General features: G+C 32.2%; 3 protein-coding genes across 4 annotated transcripts; all 3 read right to left on the reverse strand.

The window, feature by feature from the left end:
- Positions 1-1,387: 1,387 nt before the first annotated feature.
- LOC108216747 (probable nucleoredoxin 1) lies at positions 1,388-5,163 on the reverse strand. 2 transcript variants are annotated; one of them, XM_017389585.2, is made up of 5 exons: positions 4,846-5,163; positions 4,051-4,611; positions 3,414-3,920; positions 2,883-3,338; positions 1,388-2,016 (listed from the first exon to the last, which is right to left on the reverse strand). In XM_017389585.2, exons 1-4 carry the CDS (start codon positions 5,047-5,049, stop codon positions 2,904-2,906), a joined length of 1,707 nt encoding a protein of 568 aa, XP_017245074.1. In that variant the 5' UTR covers positions 5,050-5,163; the 3' UTR covers positions 1,388-2,016; positions 2,883-2,903. The 2 variants fall into 2 exon arrangements, with proteins under 2 accessions (XP_017245074.1, XP_017245073.1); XM_017389584.2 differs by lacking the exon at positions 1,388-2,016 and having other exon boundaries at positions 2,686-3,338; positions 4,846-5,162.
- A 3,383-nt stretch (positions 5,164-8,546) lies between these two features.
- On the reverse strand, positions 8,547-10,850 carry LOC108218271 (BTB/POZ domain-containing protein At5g03250). The gene is made up of 4 exons (XM_017391176.2): positions 10,792-10,850; positions 10,472-10,541; positions 9,177-10,394; positions 8,547-9,019 (listed from the first exon to the last, which is right to left on the reverse strand). Exons 1-4 carry the CDS (start codon positions 10,848-10,850, stop codon positions 8,654-8,656), a joined length of 1,713 nt encoding a protein of 570 aa, XP_017246665.1. The 3' UTR covers positions 8,547-8,653.
- A 6,551-nt stretch (positions 10,851-17,401) lies between these two features.
- LOC108216782 (probable galacturonosyltransferase-like 1) lies at positions 17,402-18,821 on the reverse strand. The gene has a single exon (XM_017389621.2). The coding sequence runs from the start codon at positions 18,711-18,713 to the stop codon at positions 17,637-17,639; it is 1,077 nt and encodes a 358-aa protein (XP_017245110.1). The 5' UTR covers positions 18,714-18,821; the 3' UTR covers positions 17,402-17,636.
- Between the last annotated feature and the right edge of the window lie 2,907 nt (positions 18,822-21,728).

Raw genomic sequence — 21,728 nt, forward strand, 5'->3', positions numbered from 1 at the left:
TGATTTTTTTTAATTATATAGATGTTTCTCGGCATCTATACTAAAAATGATTGTAGAAGCACCGGTCTCTATTTTAATTTACAAATTATAATAAAATGTAGATATTCTTTTAACTATATATTAGGATTCTTAAAAATGCGTTTTCCATGATGACACAATTTAATTTTATATAATAATTTATTTAATTATAAAATTAAATGAATAATTTTGACATCAAGTTAAACAAAAAATTACCTAAGAATTGATTTTTAACTCACTGTCACTCTAAATATTTGAAAAACTATATAAATAATTTTCATAAATATAAATAAAACTCTGGAAAATATTCTGTATGATGTTGCTTTGATTGAATAAAAAGTTTCCATTGGTTTCAAAAAACTATAAACATTTAAATTTTTAGATAATCTTTTGAATTATCATATATTTTTAGATAATTTTTTGAATTATCTTATATATTTACATAATCATGAATTTTTTATTGAATTCTCCTCCGTCCCATGCGATTCTTGTAAATTACACTGTTTGCACGCATTTTGAGACTCTTGTAAACTATAGCTTCATAACGTTTTTTAAATTATTATTTTTTTGAATAAAAATTTAAACGTCAAATTTTTACTCAAAAAAAATTAGAAAAAATATTCATGGAATTATACTTTATAGGATTCTCAAAATACGTATCAAAAAGTAACGTAAAGAAATTGGTGAGGGTTTCAATATACTTAATTTTAAAATATGTTTTAAATAAAATATCAAGATATTAAGGTAATGTTATTTATTTTGTTTGGACTTATTTTATAAATTTTCAAGTTGGTAGAAATTAATTTTACAAATACAGTGAAATTTAATTGTTACTGTTTTCACAGTTGCAACCTGATTTACTCTGGTCATATTCTTTTACTAAAAAAAAAAAAAGAAAAACCCTGGTCATATTTTCTTAAATAGTTTTAAAATATGAAATTTTTTGAAGGATTTTCCTTTCCTTTCCTTTAGCGTTCTCAATGGGATGGCCGGATTCAGGAGCAGCTGCCATGAAGGTGTAGCTAGAGGTGAAAAAAGAAGGCATTCTCTTTTAACTTTTAAGTAACATAATAATTAGGCTCTGATTCTTGATTAAAGGCATGCGCGTGTGTATATTGGTGTATATTGGTGATTTCGCTGCTTCCATCTTTTCGGTTAAGTTTAATTATGTAAGTTCTCAAATTAGATTTGTAGTAATGATTATTCTGTGTCGCAAATGTGAAATCTTTACACGTCCCTCAACTTTGCTAGGTGTTGCTACTGGAGCTCTATTCATGATCAGTTTCGGACTACTATGCTTTTTTCTTCAACACCGTGCCAGTCTCATTAGGGGAAAAGAAGGAATTGCAAATTATTTGAAACAAACGGCATCAGCATTCATGGATATCCATACAAAATAATAGAGAAGGCTACTCAAAGCTTCTCTGGTAAACATAGATTAGGCACAGGGGCTTATGGAACAGTATATGCTGGCAGACTCAACAATGCTGAGCTAGTAGCCATTAGACGGATGAAGCATCGAGCATATAATGCAGACAACATTGAGTAAGTCAGGAATGAGATCAAACTCCGGTATTCAGGTAAACCACCCGAATTTGGGAGACAACCTAGGTTGCTCCATTCAGAGAGGTGAACAAATTCTTGTTTACGAGTACATGCCTAATGGGATGTTCCAACATTTACATGGTGACCAAGGCAGTAGTGGCCTTCTCTGCCAAATTCGCCTAACAATTGCCTCAAAAACTGCCCGAGCCATTGCATATCTCCACTCTGTAGTGAATCCTCCGTTGTATTATAGGGATATCAAATCTAGCGACATATTGTTGGATAATTAGTACAAGACTAAAGTATCTGATTTTGGGCTTTCTAGGCTTGGTATGACCAGATCATCCCACATCTCAACAGCCCCAAAAGGTACAAAGGGGTGTCTTGACCCTCAGTATCACCAGAATGTCCATCTGACGGATTAAAGTGATGTTTACAGCTTCGGCGTGGTACCTGTTGATATCCTAACAGTGTTAAAAGCTGTTGATTCTACTCAGGAGCAGAATGAAGTAAACTTAGCCTCATTGGCAATTGATCAAATTGGAACAGGAAGTTTGGTTGAGATAATTGATCCACTCACACTTCAAGATATAGACGATTTTACAGTTTCATCATTGCAGAAAGTTGCAGAGCTAGCATTTACATGCCTGGCTTTTATAGTGACATGAGACCTTCTATCTATGACTGAAGTGGCATACCATCCTGTTAATGAAGTGCAAAGATGGCAGGGTCTGCAAGGAAGTCCTGTCTGGCGGTTTAAATGATGAATCACACTTACGTTTTGTTATTACTAAAATAATTTTTTTTAACTATTTAGAATTTAGAAACATCAAGACACCCCATTACAAAGAATGTACTACCTAAAACCTAAACAAGAATTATAATAATGTTCTGCCACCAAAGAAATAAACAAAGATCTGCATCCATCTTTAAAGGCTAAAGAAATGATCAGATTTGCTGGTCCAGACTGAACTGGATGAACTATTCTCAATCTGGTATAGTTCCAGGCTTCCAGTTAGTAGGGTTTCCAGTTAGAATTAGTTGGTTGCACTTCAGATGTAAATGAGTTAAGAAATTCAAAAGTACGTTATCTTCTAATCTAAACATCTTAAGAACTTAAGCTAATACAACTAAATTAAATATAATCCACATATCTCTGATAGCAAAATAAATAGAGGAAAGTAAATTGTTTCAACTAGAGCATTGACACTTCTGGGAATCAAAGGAAGTAACAAAAGATAGTAAGATACAGTAGAAAGATAACTAGCTGGGAGGGATAGAAATATAGACTTGACAATCATACCATCATAAATACATACCATAAATATGTCAACTAGCAATCACCATACTTCAATTGGCAAATAATCCCAATTATATTTCTCTGTGACTTCAGTCAAGGCCTCCTTTTCTAGACCACCAGCATAAAAAGGATACTCCTTATTCCCCCTTTCAATCGAAGGAGCTGTTGATCTCCTCACCACCGTTCCATCACGATCAAAAGCAACTATTCCATCACCCCGTCTAAAACGACACAGCAACTTGACTATATTTGTTCTTCTAGGACGATGAGGATGCCTCAACCATGGCATAGCCGCAAAAACATGCTTACCATATGGAGATCCCACTTTCTTAGGGACGAAAATCACTTCAAATGCATCATCTGTTTCCTTCATTTCGAGATATCTTGCTTTTAGCCTCCTCAAAAACTTGCCACTGGCCCACTCACCCTCAATGACGAGTATGATTCTCTTCCCCACAAGTTGCGACAACTTAACCTGTAAATTTGAACAGAGAAGTCAATCAGTGGAGTTGTACATATACTTGAACACAGTAATGTCAAGAGGACTCACTTCAGGCCCATTTTTTTGTATAAAAGAAATGTTTGGATCCCAGAATTTATCTAGCTTCAATTCCTTCATATAAGTAGCCTCCAACTTGGCAATTCTCATGCGGGTGAAGGGATATGCTTCAACACCAAATCTCTGCAAAATATCAGCACCATACAGCTCATAATATTTTCCTCGTGGTCCAATAATCACAAGCCTTGGATCTGGCCCTGGCCCCTCCAAATCCACAGGATAACTAAAAACCCGCTTCAGATACTTGCACCTCGGGTCTTTAAATGGGAGTGCCAGCCAAGGCATTTTGCTGAATGTCTTCCAGAATGATTCTTCAGTTGCACATTCGCTAGAATAAACAGAATCATGTATGTGAACAAGCACGATCTCAAAATTTTTCTCTTTCGCCAACAGTTCGTCATAGGCAGTTTTAAGTTTTATTGGAAGTTCAGCGGATATTGACTCTTCGTCAAAATACAAGGCCACGACCTTATCTTCGAGATTGTGAACAGGTACCTCCTGTAGGTAGAAATTCAAAAAATTGTGCAGAAGAAATAAACATCACTTTTAATAGACTGAAATCTTAAATGATGAATATGTCACCAAGTCCTGATGTTCAGGATATATTACTCTACTAGAAAACGTATACCTGATTCTGGTTGTTGATGACGTAATTACATTCGGGAAAGGTCAGGAGTTTTGTAATGGAAGGATGATAGAGTGCTTCCTCGTATTCATTTTCGAGGCAATCCATCCTTTGGGCAGTAAAAGGATAGGCCTGAGCTCCAAACCAGGAGAAGAAACCAGCAGCAGCTGGTTGCAAAACAACCCCCGAAGGATCAAATACAACTGAGAGGGTTTGAAATTCAGAAATAAAAGCGTCGGGAAGTCCTAATCTTTTCCCCAAAGAGTTGCGGGATTGGGTATCGAAGAAGGGGATTGCAGTCCATGGCATAACAGAGAACTTTTCCTCAAAACATTCCTCAAGGAAAGATGGATCAAGAGCGGAATGGAGTTGTTCTTTTGTGGTGAAGGGTTCAGTATAATCAGGAGTGATCCCTATGAGAACAACCTCGAAAGCAGCTTTGCCGTGGATGTCATTGTATATATCCACCAAAGAATCAACTTCCCGCCTTAAATAATGATTCCAAGGAACGAGTGGGACAAAATGTAAGACAACAACCTTGCCTTCCAGGTGCTTAGCTTGGACCTAGAAGAAATTGCAATATCTTGTTAAATTGCTACATAATTAGTAGTATTATCAAGTGGAGAATATGATGACATAAATGATGATATGTGTAGGGGACATAACAATAAAACAGTGGAACTGTGTATCAACAACATAATAATAATTTATGCTCTGTCATAATAATAAAACAGAAAAAGCAAATTAACAGTAATTAAGGGATAAGAAAGGGGAGTAGTAGTAGTAATAGTATGATACCGGACGATCGCGGTGCCGGTAGGTGATGAGAAAATCTCTGTGTTTTGTGAAGAGAAGATCCGATAAGTTAAAAATATCTCCTTTTTCAAGCCCCTGCTCTGACCACTTGTCTAAGCTGGAATCTGGCACCAATTCATCATCATTCATCCGCCTCTTCTTGGTCTTAGAAGATAAGACAACATCATGCTCATAGTTACTATCCATCTCCTTCTTCTTCCTGTTCTTACTTTAACACGTCCCTAATCTCATCTCTCTCTCGCCATCGCCGCGTAGTTAGGGTTTGATTTTCTGCATGTTTCTATCCTCGATACTATAATTAATAAATAATTGGCTCTTTTCTTTTCTTTAGAACATCTCCAAAGAGATAGCTAAAAATATAAATTTTTTAGTTATATTTAATGTTATTTTTTTTAAACCAATATTTAATGTTATGTTCTTTTGTAATTACATTTACAAATAATAATTACTTTTTTTTAAATAAATTTCATAAACAAATTTCTTCTAAATTCAGTCAAATAAACAATTTATATAATTACTTATATTTTATTCTAGTTAAATAAAATAATATTATTATTTAAAAATCTATTATTTTACTATTTTTAAATTTTAACGGCTAAATTTTCACATAATAATTATGTATGGTAAATAAAAACCATAAATAAATTATTTCCGAATTTAATCAAATGAATTATACAAGAATATATGTTATTCAATTAATTAAATAATATTTTATAATGCAAATAATATAGTTTTTTAATATTACTTTCATTCCCAAATTTTATTTAAATATTTTAGATATAATGGTAGCTATATTTTAATATATATATATATATATATATATTGTTATTAATTTTTAATTTAAATAGTTATGATTTTTTTACTAACCTTTTATTTTTGTTTTAAAAAAAATTTATATTATTTTGACAAAAACTAACATATAAATTTTTTTCACATAGTAGTTATGTATTGTAAATAAAAATCATGAATAAATTATTTCCGAATTTAATCAAATGAATTATACAAGGATATATGTTATTTAATTAATTAAATAATATTTTATAATGCAAATGATATAGTTTTTTAATATTACTTTCATTCCCAAATTTTATTTAAATATTTTAGATATAATGGTAGCTATATTTTAAAATATATATACATATATATTGTTATTAATTTTAAATTTAAATGTTTATGCTTTTTTTACTAACCTTTTATTTTTGTTTTAAAAAAAACTTTATATTATTTTGACAAAAACTAACATATAAATTTTTTTCTCACAAATATATATATATATATATATATATATATATATATATATATATATGTTATAATGATCTGAAGTTTAAAAATGAAAAATATAAATTATATCTCAAAATAATAATACATTTACATATTTGTGTTTATATAATATTTTTATAATAAATAATAAGATATGTCTTCTTTAATTTTTTAATTGTAAAATTAAACACACTATTATATAAATATTTATTATCTTACTATTTTTAAATTTTAACAGCTAAATTTTCATATAATAATTATATGTTATAAATAAAAATCATTTAAATGTTTTAAAAATTAGTTAGTTTTTAAAACTAAAAACACTACTCCATCCGTCCCTCTCATTTCTCTACAGTTTTTCACACTGCTCGGAACGTATTTTATAGCACATACAAAACATAGTTCTATAACTTATTTTTAAAATTTTTTTTGTATAAAAATTTATTCACTAAATTTCTTAAAATAAATATGTAAATAAAAAAATAACTATTGTGATTTATATAAAGAAAATTCTAAAATTCATTATGTAGTCGAAACACTCTAGAGTTCCCAACAGGATCATATATTTATTTTTATAAATATAAATGTAAAACATTTTTATGTGATTTAATTTTATATATATAAATGTATAAGAAATTCTACCGGTGCATCACTTATATGTCATGTACCGGTGCATTTTAATAGTCAGTAATTTTTTATACGTGTTTAAATTGATAATTTATTTTGGTATGTTGTTGATATGATCCGAACTTTAAAATCGTTATGTTGGCTTCTATCTGCCCAATATTTGATGAATATTTTGTCGCAATCGCCATCACGATATATGAACCGGTAATAATGCAAAATTAGCAAGATATGTCTCACATCTACAATTAAAATTAAATATATTTTAAAATTTAATAAAATATGCTTTGGAGTATGTCATAGGACTATCCTTACACTGGATTTAGAGATCGCAATTCACAAAGAAAGGATACATCAAAGGTGATTTTCTCATTATTTATGACTTTTTTTGTGTTATGTATTCTTGTTATCTAGATTATGGTGTATTATGTTATACTATCAATTTAACAAGATTTTTTTTAACACTTTCTCACACTTGGCAAGCGAAAGCGAGGCAATAAAAAAGAAGCTATTTACCATGTTCTTATAAACAGAGGATTCCTAATTGGCACGATTGAACCGTCTAAAGTATTTAGACAACTTAGGAATGATGAGCTCTTACAACCAAAATACCTATAGCGATAGTGATTATATCTAAACACCGACAACCAGCCAATAAGAGACGTAGTTATGTTTTTGTGATTTGAAATATAATAGTCTTAGAATTGTAAATTATCATATAAATCATATTTTGTGTCATTTCGGATTTTTGAGCGTAAGATTGGGTGCCTATGTGAAGGTATCTAAAGCACGTCAAGATCATATCCATTGACATTGGAGGCACGCTGAAGTCTGCATGCCATATGAGCACATAATTATTATCATCATCAATTATTGATAATATTCAATAATGAACATCGTATAGTAATTAATATACTCATACGTAGTTAAAAAAAAAATAAATAAAAGTATCTAACGACAAGCATCTACTTACGCAAAATGCAACATTTAATATATCTTATTTTTACGGGTATTAGCAAAATGGAAGACTCCACCTAACTTGCCTAGCTAGGAAGTCAGAGCTGCGGGGCAACAAAGGCTGGAACTATTCCTGCCAAAAAACCTTTCCTTCTCTTTACTGATACAGATGATTGTTCGGTGACAACGAGCGAGGCAGAGATGGAAAAGATAAAAGATGAGAATACGGGCTCTTCTCCTGTTTTACGAATCTAAAACTCTTAAGCATCGGAGTAGATCTCTACTAAAAAATGAAAAATGAAAAAGAACACTTTAAGAAGCATATAACACGGGTTATTAGCCGGGTCGTGCCGGACCTGCGGAAAGAGCGTTAATAGTTCCTCGCAACCCTTTCCTTTGTATCGGACCTTTCCCACTTTCCTCAGATCCTTACGTCGAGAAAAGCAAAAGCTTCAGGTGATTTGTTTTTTGATGTAAAAAAATACCTAAAATGAAGAACATATGCAATGTTGATTATATTAATTCAATTTATTATTCGATTATAAGTTTGTAATTAAAAAAATTTCTAATGATGAACTATTTTCCCATGACAAATTTGATTGTCAACCTCCAACCCATCAAGTGAAATTTGCTCCACTCCAACCACACATAATCCTTATCTAAAAATATAGTCAACCAATTGATGTTGGCTATATTTGGCCAACCACTACTATTTCTGAAAATATAGCCAACCAGTATAGCCAGTACCCATCGAAGCAAAATGCCTTGCAGCTTCGACAAATTTTACATAATGTTATATAAATCCAATTTAGCCAAGTACTTTTAGCCAGCACTGTTGGAGATACTCGCAGAAGATGTATAAATCATTAACTGCTGATTTAGATTTAAAAGTTCTATTTTCATGTTTCTAGTTTTGGCGCTGCATGATGAGACTTGGTTTTGGATGACACTACTTAAGTATACCAAACAAACTCCACCTTCTCTTTCTTTTTACCACTTTCCGAAGTTCTTGTTTCATTCCTTGACAGTCCTTCTCAAGCTCCAATACACGTGCCTTCACTTCATCCATACCATCAGATTGTGCACACCCCACTTGCCGGAGATTTTGTGGGTTTTCCAGATTTTCTGAGATGAAGAACAACCCTGAAATCGATGTACGCAGGCGAAGCTGTTCAAAGAAAAGAACCTGCACAATGACACGGAGTGGCAGTCTCTCATTCTGGGCTGCATGGGTGCTTGCTTCTAATGATAGCTTCTGGCAGTTCATGAGTCTGCATATTTGCTCCCGTTCTATATCTGTTAGCCAAGGATGCGCCTGCAGTTCAACACGGCATTCTTAATATATACTTTTCTCTTGTTCAATTATTTGGTTCTTCTCGTTTCATTTCAAAAACTTATAATAATGAGTTGATGCAATATATTGTATAATTTTTCGTTTGTTTATATTCTAGAGCAGTTAAGGAATTTGTTACCTTCAAATATATATCAATTGCGCGGTAAATGCCATCAGAAAGTGGCCTGGCATAATCAGGGACAGCAGAGCCAAGTGACTGAAACTTTGATAATTTGAAATTAACATCTGGTGCTACATCAGCAAGATAACCATCCACCAGATTGGCCACCACTGTAATTGCTGTCAGTGAATCGGAACTCTCAACTAACTGATTCTCATCAACTATACTTGGAGAATATGGCGCGGAAGAAATCTGCTCGGTTGACAAAAAATAGTCGAGAATCCTTTGAAAGCAGTCAATGTCATATAAAGTCTCTACTGAGTAGCCTAAACTTGGAATTAAAAGATCGTCTAAGGATGCCTGGTCCAATTGTGCCCCCACTCTTTTCTCTAGATTTTCTCTGCATGAAGGACTTGCTTGTAAGAGCATAGCCGTGCGAAGTAGCCTCACCAGAAACTTCGTCTGCACCACTCCTTTATGAGATGGAAGTAACTCCACAAGTTCTTCGAGGAGCCCCCTCTGATCCGCCTCAGATGGGGTCGAAACATTATTGCCTGGTTTAGCGCTGTTGGCGTCCTTGAAGCTGAATTGCCTATTCATCAGGGGAATATATTTTCTCGCATACACGACAAGAGATCCAGCAATGTTCTCAGGCTTCATGCCTACTGATTCCACCGCTTGGATAAACATTTTATAGAAACCCAAACCTAGATACGACACATCTTCATACCACCAACGATCACCCAATTGCTGCGCCTTTCTTGATATTCCACTCCATAATATTCTGTTTTCTTTTTCTTTGTTACCATTCCGCGGTGAAACTTGCCGAGTAAATATCTGTGGATCAGCACAAGCTTTCCTTGCCAGAGAATTCACACATCTAGAAACTATGTGAAGTTCTTCTGCCTGCGATAAAACTTCTTCACAGGTTTCAAGGGCTTCTAATGTGTCTGTCCAATTCCCAAATATTTCATTCAGGAAAGCCTCTGCATGGGAAACAAGATTTCCTTCTACAATATCTTCATTCATCTGAAGGAAATCCGCTGCACACCTCACAGTAACTATATTCGAAGCTGTAAGCTCGATTTTAACCCCGTAGCAAAATTTGGCTATAAGCTCAAATGTTTTAGCTCCACCAGGCAAGTCACAGAGTTGCAATACTTGCACCGACCCATCATCACTAGGCTGTTCCCCGATTTGCTTTGCCAGTAGTCCACTTTTTGATAACAATGGAAACTGCAGTACAAGATGAAATTACAAACACATTCTTATGATTTGATAACAAATAACCAAATAGAATATTCTGCGCATACCTTATGTAGATGAAAGGACATTTCTCCGATCTCAACGGTAACGTCACTGGGAAGCCCAGAGGTGCATTGCCTGCGATAATTAACAAAACCATCACATGACAGTAACAGAATTTGTGAATCGAAAAGGCCAAGACATCATACAGATCTGTTTAGTAAATACTCGGAGAATGCTCATGCAGCGTCACACAAGAATAAAATGCAACACTTTAGGCCAGTATCCCTAACAATTGTATGTCGTGAATATAATTAACAGTCGACGTGGATCTAAAATTAATCAAATATATCGAATATAGAAAATGCTCAAGAGGGGCAGTGAGTACCAAGTTTGGCCTTCGCGATGAAATGCTTCAGGCTTTGTACCAAGCTTCATGGAAGTCATTGGTGTGTGATATTCTTCACCAGCTCTTCAGTTTTGTTACAAAATCGAATGAAATGCGAGGAAGAAGATGTGAGAAAACATCTTCTTTTTGGTAACCAACACAATATATTGATTGTTGAGATGGTTAGCGAGATAAAAGAATGTGTCCGAGTCTACTGGAGCAAACAAGAAGACCAGGAGGATCACAGTTAGATGCAACTGTAGCTTCGGTTTAGCGCGCACTTGTACAAATTTTTATTGACTTAATTACCAAAAAAACTATACAACTATCATGTTTTTTTCAATTTAACCATAATAGTATATTTATTGCAGGATAATGCAAGTAACTTCAAAAAATTATATTCAGAAAACACACTCTCATTAATCCATAACCAATGTTAAGTTAAAATTGAGATGTCACATATATTGTCAAGTTATTAATTATTAAATTAATTAGTATACAAATTTTATTAATTTTTTACTATCCAATTAAACGATCAAAATCCTAATTCATATTTTACACAAATATAGAGCGAATCATAATTTAAGTATGAAGGTAGTGGACAATGTTAACATGATTTTTTGAAAACACAATCAGCCTACTAGACACATGTGTATCGATAATTTTTCATGTGATTTAAATAATTGTATCGAATTTATAAATTTATTCAAACTCTTGATCGCTCTATGAATCAGTGTTACTTTGTCTGACATATTACTGCAACATGGATATGATAAATGTTTTTTGTTTGGGTACAACCTACACAAGCACATATAATATATATGGTATTTTGAGAATTCTACATGATTTCTACATGATTTTTAATAAATATTATATATTTTTTATGTATTTTTTTGGACAATAAAATTTTATTGAACTAGTAATCATCTAAAAAAACAAACAATTCAAATACTATGATTTTCGATAATAAATATAATTCTTCAACAATATTAATATATGTACACATATATATAATTTTAAAATAAGTGTAAATTCTTACCAATCAAAAAAAAAATGTAAACTAAACTAAATTAATTATTTAGCCGATAAAAATTAGAATTATATTATGACGAACCCTAATAACTCAAATAAAAACTGCTTGTTTGGTCTGTATATAATGAATTATGTAAAAATTTAAACTAAAATTATAAAAAAAAGAATACTTTAGTAATGTTGCATAGGACATCCATTTAACCATGGTTAAAATTGGATTCTCTCAAATATGCTTTCTATTAATTAGTTCCATTTTTCTGCAACAAAATTACTATTATGGTTAAAATGAAAAAATCATAAAAGTTTAATAGTTTTTTCAGTAATTAAGTCATTTTTATTTAAAGATTTAATACGTCACCTGTGGCATGTTGTGATGTCAATATATTCTCATTCTTATCTTTTAATCTATGAAGGTACCTGCATCAAACTAATAAATTTTATATTTATTTTATTTTTACAATTTATATAATATTCATGTTCTCAATATTTTCTCTAATTTACATTGCAATATAATAATTTAATAAAAAAACTTTCTATATAAATTTTAGAAGAACTCCCGTCGCATATTAGTGATCGTGGATGCTTTGAGTAAATGAGCATTAAAAAACAGTACATTATAACCTTTGTTATTATTAACTTTTACAAAATTTAAAACATTGACTGATTCATGAAAGCCAATAATTTTTTAATTGTTTGTCACCTTCTTCGTTTAAAAGTTAGCGGATTTCTTCACGTAAGTCCGATGTGTAAGAGATTTTTTACGCCATTTTAAATATATTTTTCAATTTATCATATGTACATTCTAAAAATAAGAGATTTGTTATTATAAAAATAAATAATATCCATTATTTTTTTTCCAATTTTGATGATCGATTTATTGAATATCAAAGTCCTACCAGTTTCCTATTTTATTCCTTTTCACTTTACTTTAAATTTTCATGCCCAAGCCCAGCTCCAATATAAAGTGGGAAATGTTATTTCCATAGTTGTTTTTTAATTTTCAGAGCTGAAAAGCTTTGAAAAGACGAAATTACCCCTTCATATTGTTTTTTTCTTTCGCTGTTGTATATGCACGGAGACAATTTTGTCTTTTCAAGTTTTGTTTGTTCTGGAAATCAAAAATCAGCTTTGGATCTAATTTTTTCTTATAAAATTAATCCGGGTCCGATTAATGCCAAGCCCGGCTCGTATAAAGTTAATCCGGGTCCCATCATGCCAATTACTCCCTCTGTCCCATTTAATTGTATACGTTTCTTTTTAACTGTTCGACACGCATTTCAATACTCTTATAAAATATAGTTCCATTACTTATTTTTCAGATTTTCTTTTTCTGAATAAAAATAGAACATCCAAACTTTAATTCAGAAAAAGAAAATTTTAAAAATAAATTACACAACTATACTTTACAGGAGCATTAAAGTCCGTGCCGCGTCCCCGTCCCCGTCCCCCAATGTATACAATTCAGGGGGACGGAGGGAGTACTATCTTCTATCTTCTGAAAAAATCTAGATTAGGAATCAGTAGTATGATGATCTGCTGGTATAGTAGGAAGAAAAGCTCTTCTAAGGTGGTGAGTTTGTCATGTTACATGTGTTTGTAGTCCAAAATAAAAGTTACTTCCTCCGTCTCATCCAATTCTTATCGTTTGAAATGGAGTGCTCGGCACGCAGTTTTAAAACTCGTATAAAATATGGTTCCATAACTTATTTTTATAATATTTTTTTTCTGAATAAAAATTTAAACATTAGATTTTTATTCAGAAAATAAAATTTTAAAAATAAGTTATGAAATTATACTTTACATTAGCCTTAAAATGCGTGCCGAGCACTCCATTCTAAATGATAAGAATTGGAGGGGACGGGGGAGTAATATACTCCTATAGACTATATATTCGGTAGCAGCACATTGTGCTCTGCTTTCTATCAATCATTTATAGTAGGAGTAAATTACAGATTGTGTACCTGAAGTTTGTCATATATTCGATGTGTGTACCTGCAGTTTTGTATATAGCAAGTGTGTATACGAAGTTTGAGATAGCGTGCGATACGTGTACTACCGTCACTTTTGTGACAGTGCCGTCTGTAATTAACGGAGGCGAAGGGTGGGCTGTGAAAGGCCAAAGAGTAAAGGCTACAGAAGTACATCCGGTTTCTAAAAAATGAAAGTTTCACAGATAGACTATTTCTGTTGAGATTGCTTTCATGGTTGTATAGTATTTCGAATATTGAAAACAATCTTATAATTTAATATAATTAAATTTTAAAATTAAAATCTTTATTTACATAATTTAATAAGACTATTTTGTTAAATGTATATTCATGGACTTATAATAGAATAAATTAGAAGTATTAGAAATTTTCAATAATTATAAATAATAATAATGTGGTTCTTAATATTTTAACATAAATTTATTTGGATATATAATGCGAGATTTACTAATATCTTTGTTTATATTATCAATTTATATTATACTAGATTTTAAAAAAAAATTAAATTTTACGACTAGATGTTCAATCTTTTCTATTTTTTTCTGTGAAATATCATAAATACTATATGTTAAATTGTTTAGTAAAATCAAAATAAAAATATTGAATTCAAAACGTGAAATATCCGCGTCCCATTTTGTATTATTGAATCTGAATATTCATGATATAATTAGTCAATGGGAATAATACTCACATTTAAACTATAATTTTAGAGTATTATTCTTGATATTTTAATTTAATCATAAATAATATCATTGATTACCAAAATTTATATATAATTTATCGTTTATAAGTAATTTTGAACATGATTATTAATTAATTATTAACATTCTTCAATTTTACTAATCATTAATTAACATCATTGTTATAATTACTAGTTATACTATAAAATATGATATTGTATAATTTACAAAAATAATTATTTACACGATTTTCAGGTTGTCGAATATTTAAAGATATTTAAGTAATTTTAAATAATTCGACTTCAAAACTTCGTCTTACTCCGTCCAATTTTTACAAGGGTTATTTAGTTAACAATTTATCGCTCTTTTATACAAAGTGTTATGGTATTTGTTATAGAAGTTTTGCCTTTTTTCCTATTTTTTTTTACTGAATTAAGTCTTACTGTTTTTAGTTTAATATTGAACATTTAATAACGTGATTTATTTGGGAGTTTAAAATATCTGTTTCAGTAATTTTAATTTATGAAGAATTTATAGATTATTAAAAGTATAATAATAAAAATAAAAATAATTTATGAATAATTTATAACTTAAAATTAATTATTTTGAAAAAAAATACAATTTACTCATGGGTTTTTCAATTTGAGGAAGAAATGGCCGGGTTGATCATGGTTTGTGTTATATCGTTGCTTGTAGTCAGTTAGGTGGTAAAACTACACTTTACTCACCAGCCTTTTGAAAAACAAACTAACGGTGTTAAGCAGCAATTAACATTTGTACACATTGTGCAAAGTTTGTCAAAGTTGGTGTACACGCTTTGCTATAATCGAAAATGCAGATACACACATCGGATATATCGGAAACTCCAGATACACAATCTGTAGTTTACTCTTTATAGTAGTGCAGTTTTAGTGCATCTGACGAGTAATTTTTTCAAGTAATTGTCACTCACCCTCACCCATCATACTCCGTGACTTTTTTACACCCGGAACCAATAATCTCAAGCACACCATGGCTTTCGAATGCCTTTTCTGACCGCTAACTTGTTTATTATTCACTAGTTCTCGAATTCGTAATCTTCTAGTACATTCTGAGAGATAAGTTTGCATGGTTTTCCTGGATTTCTTCAGCACCACAAGCGTTCTTGGGATGCTTTGTGTTGTATTTTGACTTGCTGCATTCTTATGAATTCAAGTGAATCTAACTAAACTTAGCATCGCCTCTACCAGAAGAAAGCATGGACCAATTTCATATCTTTTTACCCTTCTCCCAAACTAGATGCTATGTGAAAATACAATGAATATGACTTAACATTTGATTCTTGTATTTAACCTACCGGCCCGCACACCAACTCATTAATTTTTTGTTTCTTTTTCTAACCATACATTCCTGATTCCCATGTCAGTTTTGGTTCATCTCGATTATTATTAAAATTATGAAAATAATTAACATAGTATTGATAAAACAACGACAGTTCCGTAGAGATATAGTTTATAAATTTGGGAGCTTAACAATTATTTAAAAGATAGTTTACTTCTGAATATTGAAAAGAACACGAGGAGACAAAATTGCAGGCATGATCCTACACCAGATGCTTGCCTTTGTACGTTGATTATTCATTTCTAATTAGTTTATATAGGTGAGACGCCATCTTTCAGAGTCATCGTAGAATCGAATAAGATATTTCTTATTATTAATAAATACAGTACAATATTTGTACTCTTATCTAGTTCGTTCAAACGTTAATATTACAATTAGTAATGCACTTATGTTAGGTACGTTTAGAAGCTTTCGTAGTTATCAGTGTTTTAAAAAGCGCATTAAGCGGCCGCTTAAGCGGCCGCCTAAGCGGAATCGGCCCTAAAACGCCTCGATTTTGTATTAAGCGGGTTCTTAAGCGTTTTTGAAAATTAAGCGGACTATTAAGCGGATTAAGCGGTCGTTAAGCGGATTAAGCGGTACTTAAGCGGTCAAAATGATTTTGACTTGCTAATTTTTCAGTTTTAAAATATTTTTTTATATAATATAACTATAATTATATTAAAAAATTAATATATATATATTTTTAAAAATTTAAATTCTTACCACAATATAACATTATTTTTGAATATATTAATATTAAAATTAAATATTTAATTATATTTTATTAATCCGCTTATTGGCCCGCTTAAGATTCCGCTTAAGCGTCCGCTTTACCGCTTAAGCGCTAGAAGGTCCTTTCACCGCCTAGAGCCGATTTGCGCTTTTCATAACACTGGTAGTTATTCAACGGAAGGTGTTCAAATCACCAAACAAGGATATCATTCCATAAAGTCAAAGACTTTAGGCGGTGGATGCACACTTTGTCACTCATATAATTAAACATGTTTATTTATATATTGGCGATACTCGAGTCATTTATGATAATTTCAGTCAATAGTCAGATGCTAGGTACAGACATCTCAAAAATAAATAAAGAAAGAAAAATCTTCATTTTGTTCTTCTATCTTTGTCAGCCATCTTCTTTCTACTGTTTTATAAAAATTATATATTTCATTCGGCCAACAATTTTACTATCATATACTCCATACATAGAGTAGCATGTAACTAAATCACTCCGTTTGGTTCTTTCAAATTTAAATCATGGATAAAATTTAAGTAATTAGCTGGCACATCATATCAGAATATTCCATGAGACGGTGGAAGAGACTTTGCTATAGCAATGTAGTACTAATTTATCGTACGTATGACTATTCAACCTTGCATTCGTCATCTTAATCACGATTGTAATGTCGAAGTTTTAAATCCGGTCCATTAATTACAAGTAAATACTACTAAATTTTGAATTTATCAAGTGCAATGTTTTGTCTGTTAGCTACATGGTACTACGATTACTTGTTTTACAACAATGATTTATATTCGAAAAGAATGCTAGACAAAACCAAATTTGCATAACCAACGTCACAACATGGACTTAAATGTACAAGGCTTTAAGCCTCATCATCGGCTGTGGAGATCACTCACAGAAAGTTAAATATTCACATACGACCTCTCCACTGAGTCTTGAACCCTCGACCTTAACAACATGCATGAGAAGAGGCCATGCTCCGAAACTCCCCTGCCATCAAGGCACCAACTAATTGTTCTTAAAGTTCCTAATTTTAACTCAAGAATCGAAAGAAAATGGAGGTTTTAGAAGATCATAAGGAGCCCAAAGAGCATCAAGAGGACAAGGCCTATTAGCATCCAATCTCACCCATGGCTTCCCTTTCCCACTCCAATGCAACAAGCTAACACGACCCGGATGTAAATTCCGACAAAGCCCCCGAAAGTTATCACCACCTAGTCCATGCTGATTCCACTTATGATCCACAGCAGCTATGTTCCCGGCAAACACTAGCAAGAAAGGAGGCAATGAGCCTAGCTCATATATCCTCATCCTCTTCTGTAACTCCATCCATTCCTCGATTTTCGTCGTGTAATCGCCGAGCCTCCAGCGATCAAGATCAATCACCATGACTCCGGTGTTGAAGTAACATGCTTTGCGGTTAGCGAATGTTAAGGATAGTGAAGGATTTGACCAGAATGTAGGTGTGAAATATGAGGTGAAGTTAGCGTTACAATATTCGGGGGCCGCAAGGACCGAATCTTCGCCTAGCGGCGTTTCGGACAATTTCGCTATGTCATCGACTAATATTAAGTCGGAGTCTAGATAGACTATTTTGCGCACGCAATTCGGTAAAATGTTTGGTAAATAGCTGCGCGCGTAGTTCAGAGGGCAGTCGAGGGCGGACCGGATCGAGGTGGAAATGAGACGTGCCACGGCATCATCGTCGAAATTGTAGACGCGGAATTTGAGGTAGGGGAACGAATTCGCGATTGTCGCGCATAGTAGTGTTGCGTTTGATGAAATGGAAGTGACGAAATGGAAAATAACGTTTTGTGGACACGAGGAGTGTTGGAGGACGGAGAGGATCGCGGCCATTGAGCCGCGAATGTACATGGCATCGAGTGTCATTGCCACGTGGATGGCGTTTTCGTAGCAGATGTTGTCGTCGATGTCATGTGCATCGTTGGAGTTGTTGATGAGGGTGGTGGAAGGACAGCTTGCGGAGTTGTAGAACTTAGGAGCCTCTTTGAATTGGTGGAGGATGTTAGTTGTCGTTTGTGTTGCGAAAATTGTACTCAGTTTTAAAATGAAGAAAGAAATGTAGAGGAATATGTGGAGATTTGGGTTTGGCATTGGAGATGCTTCAGGGGAATTGAATTGGCAAGGAGAGGAATGAAAAGGATTTTAAGGTATTTTTCTGAGAAGGGTTTGGAACTTTTGCAAGACACGGTTTGGGGAATCAAATGTGGGGTACGGAATTGCTTGCCAGGCTGGGGATTTATAAAAGTTTGAGATTTTGAAATACCACCGATTTTTCTGCATAAAATAGACTGTTTGAACTCTGAATTCATACTAGCCGACTCAATAATATATTTTCCAGACAATATTCCTGAGTCCTGACACAACGCATAAAATTATTATTTTTTTCAAAAAAAATAATTTTGAGTGATTAGTTTTCCGGAAAATTACCAAACGAAGAGCTTTGTTCTTGATCTAGGATGAAAGAATAAGTTTTCAGACTTGAGTAACAATCATTTGTCTGGAGATCTTATTATAATTTATCGAAGCCGGTCTCTTGTTCATGCAAAGTGTATTGTTTAAAGCAAACGAGAATAAGGTAACTACAGAAGAAGTAAATTTCAAAAATCACTGTATCGAGCATCTCTGACATGCGCAGGTAAATGAATTGATTGTCAAGTTGAAACCATCTATTCTTGATACAGTAGGTGTACACGGTTCGGTAAAACCGACCAAACCAACCCGAACCGATCACTTTTCGACCGAATCAATCCGAATTTTTTTAACCCGATATGTATTTGGTTTAAAAAAATATAAACCCGACTTAATTGGGTTGGTTACGGGTTTGAATATTTTTAGGCCGAACCAAACCAACCCGAATAAAAAATAAAATATTTTAAAGATTATATATATATGCATAGTCCAGCACCTCGAATATATTTTAAATATATCATGTTGTCTAAATTAGTGATTAGTGTTACAAGTATATGATTATTGTTCACAAAATGATATATCTTCTGCAATGTTTTCGAAGATAAAGTTTCTTAACCTAACTCAGAAAATTTATTATAAAATATTCAAGTTACATGTTTCAGTTTTACAGATGTGATTATATTGGTATGCATAGGGGAGTAAACAGTTGAGCATTAGTTTATAATTTTTATTAACTCAACCGAACCAATCCAAACCGAACCAAACCGGAATACTACAAATTGGTTTGGGTTACAAATTTATACGGTTCGGATTGGGTTGAAATTTTAAGAACCCGATTTAATCGGGTTGGGTCAATAAATTCCATTAACCCGCCCAACCCGAACCGTGTACACCCCTATACAGTAGTATGTTGGGATATCTCAGTCGGTGAAAATTATAAACTCACCAACTTTGACATAACTTATATTATTGTTCGGCTATTGATTTAATAAACAACAGACCTTGGCTTCAAGATTGAGGGATGTAAAAATGAGATTGATGGCAAAGCACCACCAGCCCGGGAAGTTTCTCATCTAGTTTTTACTTTAACCAGATCATCCGTATTTATTTATATGTGCGCTTCATCAGATATAGCCTATTTTGGAAACTACATTATTTACTCTCTTTTATACTGTTTGGTGTTAAATGAGTGAAATAAATATAATAATCAGTTAAATTAAAAATTTATTTAAAATAATCTTTTTTCTGTTTCAAAGCTGTTAATCTATAAAAATAATTATTGTACTCTAATTTTATTCTCGTAAAAGCTTTTGTTTTGGTTGATACACTAACTCGGTTTTAGATAATTCTTTGCAAATAAATATTTCACTTGAACTCAGCATATCATATGGCATGAGGACCTGAATGAAAAACGCCCATCACTGAATGAAGTGTGAAGATAGTTGAGATATCTGAACTCGTGTGATGGGCGTCAATATTTGGCCATCGTTTACCCATTGCTCCTATTTATTCGATTTTCAGGTTATCCAAGTTCATGAACATAGCTTCAGATTCATCCCTTCAGCCCTCGTTTTTTGTCCTATATATTTAGTGTGCATTTCTTACTCATTTGCGAATTTATACGAGGGTATGGAACTCAGGTTGGTATTAATTTTCTATCGTCGCCCCTACATTTTTTTTTGTCATAATCTTGTAGATCCAATATTCATCATAACACACATAATTAGAATTATAATCTTAACTTTAATAGAATATTCTTTAAACAAAATGTTATACCTCAGACACAAAAATGAGTAAAATATAACACAATATCAGTTTTTTTATAACATAAATAAGAATAGCTGATCTTCAGCATTCACATTAATTGCTCAATTAGTCATTTATCAAGTCATGAATCCCAAATATTTTATAACAAGTTGTGTATTCAAATACGTATGCATTGCTCTTTCTTTGAATATTCTATTCCGACATTGAGACGTAAGAATATTAATTCCGAAATTAAATTAGGGGTTACGAAGTTGTGACATAATCCTTAATCTGTGATGTAACCCATGTACTAAGAATTCAAAGATGTGTATCAATTATTGAAGCATGATGCATAAGGGACAATATCAGTAGACTTATAGCTTATGCAACTCGCCAGAACATGTATAATCTAATGAAATATATTAACTGAGTTAAGAGCTAAATTACTTCCAAATTGTATGATTTTCTATCAGTGTTTGACTACGTTTTGTTAAAGAATATGAATAATTCAGTCGAGATGTTGTTAATAAAGATTTTATATTAACGTGTCATTTTACTATTTTAGCCCATCATATTTCAAACATTCTAAGCATATACAAGTGTGTATTAGCAACTAATCTCTGTATATTATACAGATTTTATATTAACGTGTCATTTTACTATTTTAGCCCATCATATTTCAAACATTCTAAGCATATACAAGTGTGTATTAGCAACTAATCTCTGTATATTATACATATTTGTCATGTTGCCTTTTTATATGTAATTTGAAATTTACGAAAACATACTTCTACATATTAAATTTTAATATATTAAAATAGAAATTTAACATTTATATTTTTATTTAGAAAAAGTTAAAAAATAATATATAAAATTATATTATTTTTATATCCCGAAATATGAGCAAAAAATCAAAATCATTATTGTTTTTAAACGGACTCTAAATAGATA

This window comes from Daucus carota, chromosome 4 (assembly GCF_001625215.2).
Source record: "Daucus carota subsp. sativus chromosome 4, DH1 v3.0, whole genome shotgun sequence".
In the NCBI taxonomy this organism is placed as follows: Eukaryota; Viridiplantae; Streptophyta; class Magnoliopsida; order Apiales; family Apiaceae; genus Daucus; species Daucus carota.